Source organism: Galleria mellonella, unplaced genomic scaffold (genome assembly GCF_026898425.1).
Source record: "Galleria mellonella isolate WM207_F2 unplaced genomic scaffold, CSIRO_AGI_GalMel_v1 utg33, whole genome shotgun sequence".
NCBI classification, from domain to species: domain Eukaryota; kingdom Metazoa; phylum Arthropoda; class Insecta; order Lepidoptera; family Pyralidae; genus Galleria; species Galleria mellonella.
In genome coordinates, this window is record NW_026442079.1 from 4,741,166 (window position 1) to 4,754,758 (window position 13,593).

Here is a 13,593-nt window from a genome sequence, read left to right on the forward strand (position 1 = left end):
TAGTTGGCAGTGGTATTTCTGTTATAATCATTGTAAAAAAAACTCTTGTACTAGTGCACAATCTTATATATAAAATTCTCGTGTCACGGTGTTTGTTACCAAACTCCTCTGAAACGGCTTTACCGATTTTCATGAAATTTTGTGTGCATATTGGGAAGGTCTGAGAATCGGCCAACATCTATTTTTCAGACCCCTCAATGATAAGGGTGACCCACCCTTAAATATATTTTTTTAATTCTTTTGACATTTTTTTTTATTTTTATTTTATTATGACTAAGCATCGAAAAATACATACAGCTTCAAATTTTTACCCTTTTACGATCAACCCCTGTTTTTTAATAGCGATTTTTATATTTCTCAATAAGTGGTAAAACAACGTTTACGGGGTCAGCTAGTTATCATATAATATTATTATGAATAATTTAATAATAATAATATTCTTGTATTAGGCATTTTCGACTATTATCTTTGTAGGGAAAGTAACAGTTTATTAAGTGTTCTCCTTCAGAGATAGTCGAGTTTTTAAAATCGACCAGGATAGAACTTACGATCTATAAGCCGGAAGATTAGCTGTGTAGTTTTTAAGGTATCATGAAAATGAATAATTTAGCAGTACAGAATATCTGTTCAAATTCCATTAGGTCAAATAATAATTATGTTATTTTACGAAACATTTTATTGTCTATAAATCAAAATATTAATAATAATCTTTATTCATGTATTTCAGAGAATTCTATTTAAAATGTCCAGTAAGGTACGAGAAGAGGAAAGACATAATCGCAAGAGCTGGATAAGCTATGATAGTAGATAAATGTATATTAGCATAGATAGACTATAGTACTCGTTTCTGTTTACTTACATAGAGATAGTGTGTGAAGAAAGATGCTCTGAGTAAATGTCTTTCAATTTAGGTAACTATAATGTACTATTGTACATCGTATAACATGTATTTAAGGTATATCGTTGATAAATTGTAATAGCGTTGAATGTATTATTTATGGTAATATGCTACAAAAATTGAATTAACAATAAACTTACCCTGGACTATTTGAGCGTGGTTGGTATGTCTGCATTCCCATGTGCGTCGGCTGGAATACAATTGGATGTACATTGTACATCATTGGCCCTGTTGTAGGAGCCGTAGCGCCAGCGATAAACGGTTGTTGTTGCCTGTATACATTATAATATGTATATAACTGAATAACTACATTACGATTGTCAAATAATATTACTATAGCAAAAAAATAATAGAATGTGTATATTATTTTCACATTTTTGACGAATGTTTTTTTCCGTTTTACGCAATATATGGTATAATGTATATATAGTTTATATAATAATAAAAAACAAATTTTCAGATATAATTTATAGACTTCTAAAAATATTTGATGTTAATTTGACACAGTTCATACGAATCACATGCAGCGGTGAATTTTGACAACTAAATAAAATGTTTGATATTAAATATATTTTAAAGTATACAATAAATCACATAATACATTAAGTAAGTGATTTAAAATATAACATAAATGTGAGTTACACAACAATTATAATAGTAATAATTGATTTGGCGAACACTAACAAAACGTTACCGCGAACTGATACTGCCACATGTTTATACATATTTAAAACAACACAACAAGAGATTTTCGATTCGAGTACAATATATGTACGTACTAATTATTAGTAACAATTATGTTAGTAACAATTTCCTTACAAACTATGTTAGAAATAAAAAAGAAAGCAATTAAAGTAAACATTAATTAAGGCAATTCACCTAGATGTGATCCAGCCGACTAGATCAGCATCTGAATGAAATGCCCAATCATAGGCGAGTTATATTTCTCTCCTATTACTTTCAAAATGCTGTTGGTGCTTGTTCTAACTCTGTGTAGCAATTATACAGTTCTCTTTTTCCTTATAGCGTAGTAATAATCTATGCGAGAATGAGCAAACATACTAGAAGCGCTACAAAAGCGACACTCTAAAACTGTTATTATACTGAATTCGTAGGACACTATGTGAAGCCTGTGTGCAGTTGACTCACAGGCTGCTCGTGTAGAATGTTTGGCAGTATGCTTTGAAGAGTGTGATTTTTACATCTTCACTACAACGGGTAAACCTGCAGGCCAACATGTTACATCTAACAGCCAATGCCCTACGTTCCCTTTCAACATCAGTTTGATCTTCAAGGTCATCAGTAACATAGTGCCCCAGATATTATGTATATATATATATATATATATATATATAATTTATGCACTCTTTTTATATCGGGTACATGCGTAGGACGTTTAGCGTTGGCCTTAAATATCAAATACTCTATCTTGTTTTACATTATATTTTAACCCATAACTCGCTGAGTACATTTCACACATATGCATAAGCTGTCTTAGGGCTCTGATCGTTGAAGTCAGCAGCACCATGTCATCAGCATAGCTAATGTTGTTGACACAGACATTATCTATGTGACATCCAACACGGCTACTGCCGAGTGCAACAATCAGATCATTTATATACAAATTGAAGAGCCTGGGCGAGGTTAAACCACCTTGCCTCATTCCATATTCCAGCCTGTACTCCTCGGAAAGCGCATTTCCCCACAGACCGCTGTTTATTGGTATACCTATACTTCAATATATATAAAATATATAAACCCCACGTAAAAAATTATAACTCATATTGACGTTGACAAAATTAACATGCTCATAAATGTAAATGATTGAAATTTAAATGCGCGCCTGAGCATAATTAGTATGTGACATTCCACCCTGAAACTATTACGCATAATAAAATAACAAAATGGATGATATCCGTTATTACTTTAAATGGAACTAACTGTAATTTTATTTAAAGAAACTTATTGTCTTTGATCTAAAATAATATTATTTTCCAGACACTACCTTAAATTTTTTCTTGTTTGTCCTCTTTGATAATTTAAATAATTTGCTTAATTTTTTTTTGTAATATATACATGACTTATAACTCTTTTTATATAATTTCAAGTGACAATCAAGCTGACAGCTCATTAGACGGAAAGGGTTACCTGCAATGTATAGGCACGAACGTCACAAAATACAATGTAATTCCCATAGCAGACTACTTATGGTGACATTTCTGGGAATTAAGATGTTATGTCTGTGCTTGTTACATTGTATTTTCGCTGTTTTATTTATTACATCTTTCAAAAAGATGCTCCGAAGTAGTAATACAAGTAGGACAGAAACATTCAAGCATACAACTTTTATATAAAGCCTAACTCTGATAACTAGCGGTTAAGATACTTAAATATAGTTTAAGCCTTACCGACCTTCTACTCAGCTCTAGTTAAAGTATATTTAATTATTAACAAATAAATACATAAGTTACAAAATATATTAAAATGACCATCGCAGAAATTTTACCTTTGATGGGATGTAGGTCGTGTCCCGTGTTGAGCCGTTCTGTACTGGTAATTATACTGGGGCCGATTTTGTGGGGTCTGATTTTGGGGAGCCACGAAGCTATGACCAGCCTATAAATGAGAAAATAGTGACCATGTATATTTTAATATATATATTAGGTTATAAAAAAATTTTTTACATAGACGGACCTATTTCATAAAGGGATTTACTTCAGTTGACATGTAATTTCAATTGACGATATACTTTATGGGTGAAAATAAAATAGTAACCCCAGCCTATGCTATTGATATGCGCTAGCGAGGTAGCAGTGAGATGATAACTGAGAATGAATGTAAGTCAGTTGGCCCATCTTGACGAATGCGACAATATTTAACCACTATGGGTTTCTAGAGAGAACCACTTGAATGTCGACCTGATAAGGATAACTGCTAGCAATAGGGCTCTAATTGATGTTATATAATACGAGATTTTAATTAAATGATTAGTAGAAACTGCTGGATGTAGACATGAAATTTTTGCGTAAACTTCTACATCTACTATATCATTAAACAAGATATAACGAATTCGAAAAAAAAAACTAGTAATAACTAAAAAGACTAGATAAAAGATAGTGACAGAATATTACCATGGTGGTCTTTGACATGTCCTGCTGCGGTGCTGGCGGAGCGGACGGTTGCGGCGTTTGTTGGACCCTTAGCGCTGCTTGTCCCGATGTTTGTGCCCCGCCAGCCGCGTTCTGCATATACCCCGCCGCTGCACCGCCCGTCGAATGGAAACAATCCACCGGTCCTGTAAATCATAATATATATTTGAACTTTACTAAAAATTACTAAAATATTTGTTTCTTTCTCGTTCAAAAAGCTTCTCAACTCACGATGTGGTGTTGACGCCCGTGGGTAACTGAATAAATATAGTTAAGGAAATATAAATTATAACACTTAAATGCTCTATTACACTTACATATGTAAATAGATAGTTTACGTAAGAATGCCACATCAGCACCTAGAATTAAAATTAAAAACCGCAGCGAATATTAATTACCAATAAGTTAATATACCTACAGTCCTCAATATCTTTATGACTGAAGTAACAATACTACATAAAACACAATCTGTAAACTGAACAAAACATAACGTGCAATGTTTTATAAGATGTCAAAGTAAAACAGAAATACGTAGGCGTAACGTCCATAAATGACGTACCTTATATGTATCAATATTCACTTACTGGCCTGTGTTAGTAGCCTATAATGATGTGAAGATAGCATACAGTTAGAGTTGGAGTACCGTGTAGAGGACTGCTCATGTTTGAGTGAACTAGGATTCGAATTCTGCGGTATAAATTGCAGTGAAACATTATTCAAGGGCTGCAAATTGATTTGATTTGCATTGATGTGCTGTGCCACTGCCGATTGGGGCATATTCAACGATGTTTGTAAACTTTGCGCCACATCAATCGCATTCTGTTGAGTCTGATTTCCATGATTAACACATGCATGTGATAAAGTATTTAGTGAAGTATTTGTTCCTCTTAATGCCACCATTTTAATTTCATGATACAAATCTTTTAGAAATTGGATTAGCCATATATTGAACCATTCCCAAAACAATGGTGACACGATCAGCGGCATAAGGCAATATTTCTACTTTATCATCTCATGATACAAAATTATTTTAAGAGTACTTTTTATATTTTTTAGAAAGAGAAACCACGTCTCGGGTACATTTATGTATGTAATATAATTACTGCACTTCAGAGGTGAGCTGACTGACGTGTTAACCACTACACTTATTTCAAGGTTCGATTACAAAATATATTGACGTAACACAATGACATGATTATAAAAATATTTGCAATCCACATTTACAATTTTAATAGTAATTTAATGCAGCATAGAGAAAATCGATAAGGAAACGGCGCGCTACATCGCTCTACGCTAGCACTGAAATTAATGCCACCGTGACACTTTCACGTTAAGAACAACGATTTCCACTAAGTTTGCACTAACTATATACCGACTTATTAATTTTTAATACAGACTGTATCAGTATCTGCACAAAAATTTTTTCAGATCACTCCGTTAAGCATTTCATTACAAAAGGTAGACTGAATGAAAGAGAGAGATAACGGTATATTGAAGTTTAGCTACACAGTTTAGGGGCGTTCCCAATGCCCCTTGTCACTCATACCGCGCATTCGAAACGGGGGTGGAGAATATTCTGTTAGAGCGTACATTGATGCAGACTGTAGTCGGCACATACAATAAGTACAAATTTCAGCAGCAATGGATAGTATTTCAAACTATATATCCCACTCAAAATAGAAACGTCATGTATGGAAGATGACAAGAAACGATGATTTCATTTCTATGGTTTAGTTTTATTTCTAGATTGGAAAAATGTATTTCTTTGTCGTAATTCGGTTCAGAGATGTCAAAGAACATTTTGAAACTATAAGCACAAACGTATGGACTCTACCACTTCGAACATTTTCATAAATAACCTAATTTGTTACCTTGTTAACCTATTTTATGATTCATGAGTATGACGTATAAAATGTTTAGCACTTACAAATTCTGTTTTATCATAATGAGATTATTAAAGTATAAAACAAAAAAAAATACATTAACTCGGGTCAGTACGTCGTCATTAAGCTGAATAAACTTACAAATGCACCTATTTGGATGTCAGTTGACAAGTATGGTGATAGAGCGGAAAGGGGGAAAATTAATTTCTTAATGGTGAACAATAAACAGTTGAACAGTTGAATGACATGGTCAATTTCAACACAAGGAGGAACTAATATTTAAATGCCACTTTTTTGTAAATTGATATAAATATAATGGTAAACTCGCCAGTGCTATTGTTGCGCAAACGAGATACCTTTGAGATATGGTAGGTAAAGATAAAATCAGTTGGCCAATGATGCATTTTGCAGGATTCAACCATGATGGTTACCAGGGGGACCGCGTGAGAGACGATCTTCTTAGGTATTATCTCATTTATAACTGGATTCCGTAATTCCGCCCCACCCATTTCTTTGATATTAAATTTCATTTTTATATACTTGCTTATTTAAACTTTGAATTTCTATACAACTTTTATGATATAAAGAATTGACTTGATTGAACTTGAAAGGTGTTTTCGAAATGCAAACGGAGACCGATGTTATTAGACAAAAAATAGATAAACAAAAAGCTGCATATCTGATATTTACCGTTGCTTATAAAAAAGCTGAAAATAGGGCATGCCCTTATTTGCCTACATTGACATAATTATCGAATTTTAATAAATTACGCCTAAAGAATTAATTATTATTTAAACTTTCACTCTGTTGTCAAGATTAATTCCGTTTCCAAGTGTACATGAGCAAGCAAGCATTAATTCTTAATCTAAATGTAAATGATCACTAATCCAAGAAAAAATACAAAAAAAAACGGACAAAGAGTTTTGGTTATTAATATTAATCAGTGACCAACACCCTTTTACCCATCGTGTATGTAGAGAAGTCTATTAAGACTTCTCTAAATATTATGTTTTAAAATACAAAATAACTTGCTTGTACAATTATTGTCTTCAGCAGTTACGCATTTTCAGTTTGTAGCAACATTGATTATGAAATAAGCAAAGGTTAGTAAGTGTAGCAGTAAAATGATATATGACCTATCAACATTACCTATGATTTAGTTCACCTTCTTCCATATAAATTTATTAGTCATCAAAAGCGTTATAATGTACTGAATAAACACCGGGTAAAATCTTGAAACACAACACTATTAAATCACAACCTAAACCACTGCAGAACGTCTACTGAAGAGCTGCAGCGACCGTCTAAACAGTAATTCACAAAATACAATGTATATATAATGAAGTGAATGGTATATATATATATTGACAATGAGTATTTATCAACATAAAATTTGTGTAAACAACATTAGGCACTAATTATTCTTTAGTTATTACTTTAACAAATTAATCTAATTACAACTATTAGTGTCCTTACAAATTACAAATGATTGTTCTAAATGATTTGTAGTATCATCAAATAAATAAATTTTGTTAATAATGTGCTAATACTTTTCTCGGCTATTGTAATACCCCAATATTTTTTCATTAGTTTACATTGTAATTAATTCCATAACATTCTACTTCCTACCAATTTATTTATTTATTTATCATACGATTATAAACGCTTAAGTTTGCGAGGATGGATGGATAATTACTACGTGAAAGAGTATCATGTTCAAACGGCTACACAAATTCGATATTTGTTATTTTAAAAATAGTATACTTATGACAGAATTCTTTCTTTATAAATCAAATTGAAAAATAATATGATTTACAACAAGAAATAATAAATCATTAGGTAAGGTTGATTCTGGCGTTATCTGCATTAATATAATAAAGAGGCAAGATTTATTTGTTTGTAATGTATAAACTCAGAAACTACTTAACTGATACTTTTATCAGCAAGATATTCCAACGAAAATTACAATGTAACCCAAGTATAAAAAATTTTACTATAAAAGCTGAACTAAAAAAAACTGTTTTTCGTTCAATAAATTACCAGAGGGAGACTTTGTACAAAAATCGTTTGCTTGGGTACCTCTGTCCCATTCGTGATTCAACCGTAAAGCAGTTGTGTTTGCATGGCTCTGTTTGGATTTGAAGGGTGGGATATGGTGTGAATTTACAGAGTACAGAGGAATAACGTCTGAGTCCTCAAGAATGGGGGGGGGGGGGTGTCAAGAGCGAAACAGCATACTCTGTTATGTCCATAGTACTGCTCATGTCTATAGGCGACAGTTACCACTTTCCATCAGGTGGGCCGTCAGCTTGTTTGCCATTCTAAGTTGTATAAAAAAAAAATAAGATTGATCAAAATATGGATAGAATTGAAAGATCATCACATCAAGATTTATTATTAGTTACATATTATTAGTCCTTATTCATCTAAACAGTTTATTATCAAGGTTGACTCTGTACATGTAAATTCCACTTTAAATTATTCGAATCTGACTTTTGTTTAGAAGTTACAACAGCTATAAAAAGTTAAAAGTGAGGCTAAAAATGTCGCGGTAAATGTGCCTATTGCCTAATATCATCGTTATCTTCTATTGGTCCGAGTACCAATTTAAAATACTAATTTATCTTTCAATCTATTTACCCATGCGAAGCCGGGATCACCAATAGTTACTATTTTATTACTGCGACTACGCCTGCGTGATCAGTATGTAGATTGACCGTGATATAAAGTAGCGTTCCTTCTTCATCGCAAATATTATGTGTACACAAAACGATTGGTTCAATCATTAAAAAGACAAGAGGTAATAAATAAACAGAATTTCACATTTATTAATATTACTAGCTTTTATCCACGACTTTATCTACGAGATTGGGACTTGTTGATTAACAGGGATCAATAGTAGCCGGTCTTTCTCCATTCCAATACAAATAGGTGTATTTCGAATTTTGTTTATAATAAACTCACTTCCACGTTTATATTCTTCTAATTAATTATACTATAATAAAACTTAAACCGCACTTTGTAAATTAAATATTATTACAATTTTTAAGTAATATTTATTATACTGTCGATATAAAATCCAAAACGTTTTTTGGAATTATTGTCTGTGTTTGAGTATCACGTAAAATCCTGTGGATGGATTTTAATGGGACCTTCACTAACGTTTTACGCAGTGGTCATAAAGGATCTTGATAGATATCACGTTATTGTTTATCGGAAGTGAACACGATTTTACTTCATGAGGATTTTCGCAAATGTATTACGTAAGAATCGCTCTACGCTAAACTTTTAGGAGACAAGCAATAGAAAATTATTTTTACACTGTAGATCACGTAAAAACAATTGGACTAGCTGCATTGAAAACTTAACAGTATTGAATATAGATACTAATAAATTCCCTAATTTATTCGTAGTAACTTAAATAACAACCCAACTATTGTTGTTGAGTTGCAACTTAATGTAACCTACAAAAAGTTGACATCAAAACATGTGTAACGAAATTCTTATTAATAACGCTTAAAAATAACCATACTTTTAATCGTCATAAACAAAAATGAGAGCATGCACCATCTTTTTCATTTTTTTCTCTACTCGATTTTTTTTGACAGACAACAACATCAATTGCAAAGTAGTTATCGTTTGTAAAATTGCCCAAAAAGTATTAAACAGTGTACAGTATAATATTAAAAACAAAAATATAACTAGCAACATGGGCACGAAACATATGCATGACCGATATTTTTTTATAACTCAGGGGGCAAACGAGCATGCGACTCACCTGATGGTAAGTGACCACCGCCGCCCATGATCACCCACAATACCACAGGTATTGCAAGTGAGCTGCCGTCCATTTAAAAAGGAATATGCTCTTTTTTAAAGGTTATGAAGTCGTATCGGTTCGGAAATATTGCTACTGGAAGGTGACTCCAGAGTGGTTGTGCGTGGAATAAAATGCCTTAAAAAACGCGCGGTGGAGGGCCGCCACTCATCCAGATGGTTGTGATGGAACTTTAATTTGTGGCGGGTTATACGGTAGTGAAAATCAGCAGCAGGTATCAATACGAACAATTCCTCAGAGCACTCCCCATGATAAATTCGGTAAAAGATGCAACCTCTACTCGGTTTCAGTGCGTCTAGTCGGACAGTAAGGCGCTGATCATTAATAATTCGAGCCGCCCAACTTTGAATGCGGTCTTACAGAAGAAGCAGGTACTATGGTGCTCCTGCTCATAGGTGAGAATAGTATTCCATATGTGGCCTGACTTGAACTTTATACAATTTCAAGCGATGTTCCGGCGTGATATACCGTCTCACTCTATTGAGCACTCCTAACTTTTTGGAGACCATCTTAGTCTTTTCCTCCAGATGATCGCAAAACTAGACGTCGCTGGATATATCAATGCCAAGTACCCCTAGACTCGACTTATTATCAAAGGAAGAGCCTTTAAAGTGAGGAGTTACGTCAAACGGGTATCTTTTAAACCCATATGGTATTTCAAACTTTTATAGGCAGCTTTAGTGAAAAGAGATATTAGATAAATACTAATAAATTATACTAGCTTATATCGATATTATACTAGCTTTCACCCGCGACTTTGCGTGTCTACTTCCGCGTGATTGGAATATGTTTACTGACAATGAAAAAAGTAGTCTATATCCTTTCCTTATCCGTCCTTTCTAACAGGGGTGGCCAACTTGACTAGACCCAAAGTCTACTATTTACTGACGAAACCCTGTGCGATTTAACAATTATATATTTCTTTAAATCTCAAATGAAACAACCTTGTTCGTCGCATGCCGCAAACAAAAGAGAGCTGCGTAGGAGAGGATAAATAACGTGACGGAACGGCGTTTGAAAAATGACACAAGATGATGATACGTGCAGCAGTTGGTGATTACGTTGCGCAGTCTGTCCTACGTATTTATATATTTTGCCTTGCCACGATCGACTGGACTAATAGTCGCGATCGACTGGTTGACTCCCCCTGCATATAGTGTATAACAAATTTCACAGTGATTGGTTAACCCTTCTTTGCATAATGGTGGAAATTTCCATCATAATATTGAATGCCCAAAAATTATATAAAAGACCAAGTTCATTTTAAATTGATTGACTCTGGATACCTTTTTAATGTCCATTGCAAAAAACAAAACATAGCTGTAAAATTTATTTTTTTAACCATTTTTCTTTAATTTTGTTATCACCTTGATTTTTTCAACAATAAAAAAAAATCATGCAAAGGAGGGTTAAACCGTTTGAGTGTTCTAAGGTGTACCTTGTAACAAACAAACACAGTTTCATATTTATAATATTAGCAAGGATAAGAAGATAGAGAAGATTAGAAGAGAAAAACATATTACACTGACCCCAAACAATAATAATTGATATAAGTATAGGAAGATGATGAGTAAGGATAAGAGGATGCTAATAAACTGACCCATATACCAAAGCACAGGAAAACATACATAATCTAGAATCCTAAAATGTGGAATTTATAAGAACCTAACGAAGAGGGTAAAATGAGGCAAAAAAAATGTATGGAATTTTGTCAGTTTACAAATTACACATGTAAAATTTACTAAGCTATAAAAATATGAATTATATTATGGGAGAGCCCATACACTGTTATAAGGACTCATCATTATTTTTACAACCAGATTTTCATATATGAAAATTTTGTGAAAAAGAAATTTCAAAAGACACCTATGCAAACATCAGTTTTACTGATATAAATGAAAACTTAATAGAAAGAAAATGTCCGAGTTAAGAAGTAATTGTGGCCGACTCGGTCTATTCTGAATTCATTCTCTAAATGTAAAATTGTACAAAGGAACTCTAAAAAATCAAAGCATTATAAACTAATATGATTCCATATTACTATACCTACTTCTTTCTAATATTACACAAATGATGATAATATAATTCATTACATTGATTATATTTTTAATTTGATAATATTTGCCTTTAGTCACTAACTTTATTAACTTTCTATACAATATGATATTCTGTAAATATAATCACCCAGTCGTCAATATTAATTCGCAAATTAGCTTCATAAACCATAATCAATCGCATAGCTCTGCAACTGAGCTGTTCATTCATAATTTCATCATGAAACATTCTAGGTTTTATATTTGACTCTCCAATCAAGAAACTAGTGTCTTATAAATATAACAACTAATCATGTTGAATTCAAATGTTAATATGTTTTTTTAATGGTTAAAACTTACATATAATTACAAACAAATGTATTAAACTAAATTAATATAAAAATGGGGTAACACATGAGTTTATGTACATGGAATTTTCATTCAAGTTATAAATTTTTTTTTCTTTTTATTTAATATATCTTTTACATAATTCAAATAAAAAACCTTATAAGTATAATTGAGTAAATACCTGTGTCAGGTGGCCATATTTCAGTACAAACATGTACAATCAACTCTGACTTGATTAAAAAACAAAACATTGCAACAACCTTTACACAGTCATCAAAACAGAGTATGAATAAATAATGACAATGTCTACTATTACAGTTTGACTACTTGCTTACAAGTCAGAAAATATTGCAAAGGTTGCACATTACAAACGAAGAATGTTTTATCATTGTAATTTGATAACAATGCATACAATATTAATGAACAAGTGTTTCTGCAAAACAGTATAAACATTTTGCTTACAGTATCAATTTTGCAATACTGAATGACTTAGAAAAATCGCTTGCAACTGTATATTTTTGCTATACTTACTAGAAAGTTAAATCACAAACCATCAAAAGATATAATAACACGCTACTATTCGCAAATGCGGCTCTACCAGATGCTGTAGTGGCATATATTACGTAAATATAATGATAAAAACAGAGTAAACAGAAAATTGAAAAGGATACGGTCCGGGCCCGCGCTGACTCGGCGCCAACGGCACCTGATTCCCGTTGCCACTCATATTCTTGGCAGCATAGGTATCGGGACACGTACACCACTCAAGGTGGCACGTAAAATCGGCCTAACCGATTGTAGGACACATCCGGCACATAGGTAGATGGATATACCGACGTCAGATTGACAAGTCACACGATTTAATTTTTACCCCTTGAAATCAACGTTTCTAGCAAAAACATTGTACACCACTTGCAAAATCGCGTTATATATTTTTAGTGAAATTATACAGCATCACTAGGTAAAAAGATACAGTCACTAAACAAACGACAGTACAAAATGGCGGATGTTCAACCAATAAACAAACGTGACTGTCACTGATAGTCTGAAAATTTTATAAACACTTATATTTTTACGTCGAAGTTGAAAGATTATTCCATCGTAATAAAAATTATAAAATGTAAAAATACTTTGCTTCGTTAACAATTTTATTAGTAATTTAATATCCTAAAACTGTCATTCAATCGTTTACGTCTTAGTTCACGTCACGCATGTAGAGGTTTGCACATTTTTTCGCAGTAATAGTGTGGTTCGTAGATAAGTAGAGTCAGCAATATTTGATTCTCTATGGTTTTTGGAAATGATAGATATCTAATAAGTAATAGAAATAATCATATTTTTTATAAGCTTCATTTAAGACTCTATATACTTCTATTACATTTACCTATATTTATTTTTACTTCAATAAAATTTAAAAAAATAAAAAAAATTTGCAGATAGTACT

General features: G+C 32.6%; 1 protein-coding gene across 4 annotated transcripts in view; it reads right to left on the bottom strand.

Annotated features, from left to right (window-relative positions):
• LOC113520047 (eukaryotic translation initiation factor 4 gamma 3-like) overlaps window positions 1-13,370 on the bottom strand; it is a 47,880-nt gene extending 34,510 nt beyond the window's left edge. Inside the window, exons 1-5 of one of the 4 annotated variants that reach the window (XM_052896710.1) lie at window positions 12,821-13,370; window positions 4,279-4,304; window positions 4,030-4,193; window positions 3,405-3,514; window positions 1,039-1,170 (exon numbers count right to left, since the gene is read on the bottom strand). In XM_052896710.1, coding sequence (XP_052752670.1) covers window positions 1,039-1,170; window positions 3,405-3,514; window positions 4,030-4,193; window positions 4,279-4,304; window positions 12,821-12,876 — 488 coding nt within the window. In that variant the 5' untranslated portion in view covers window positions 12,877-13,370. Of the gene's footprint in view, window positions 1-1,038; window positions 1,171-3,404; window positions 3,515-4,029; window positions 4,194-4,278; window positions 4,305-4,631; window positions 5,050-12,820 lie in introns of those variants that run through there. The other 3 variants (XM_031911565.2, XM_052896708.1, XM_052896709.1) reach the window with 3 other exon arrangements.
• Window positions 13,371-13,593: the final 223 nt, after the last annotated feature.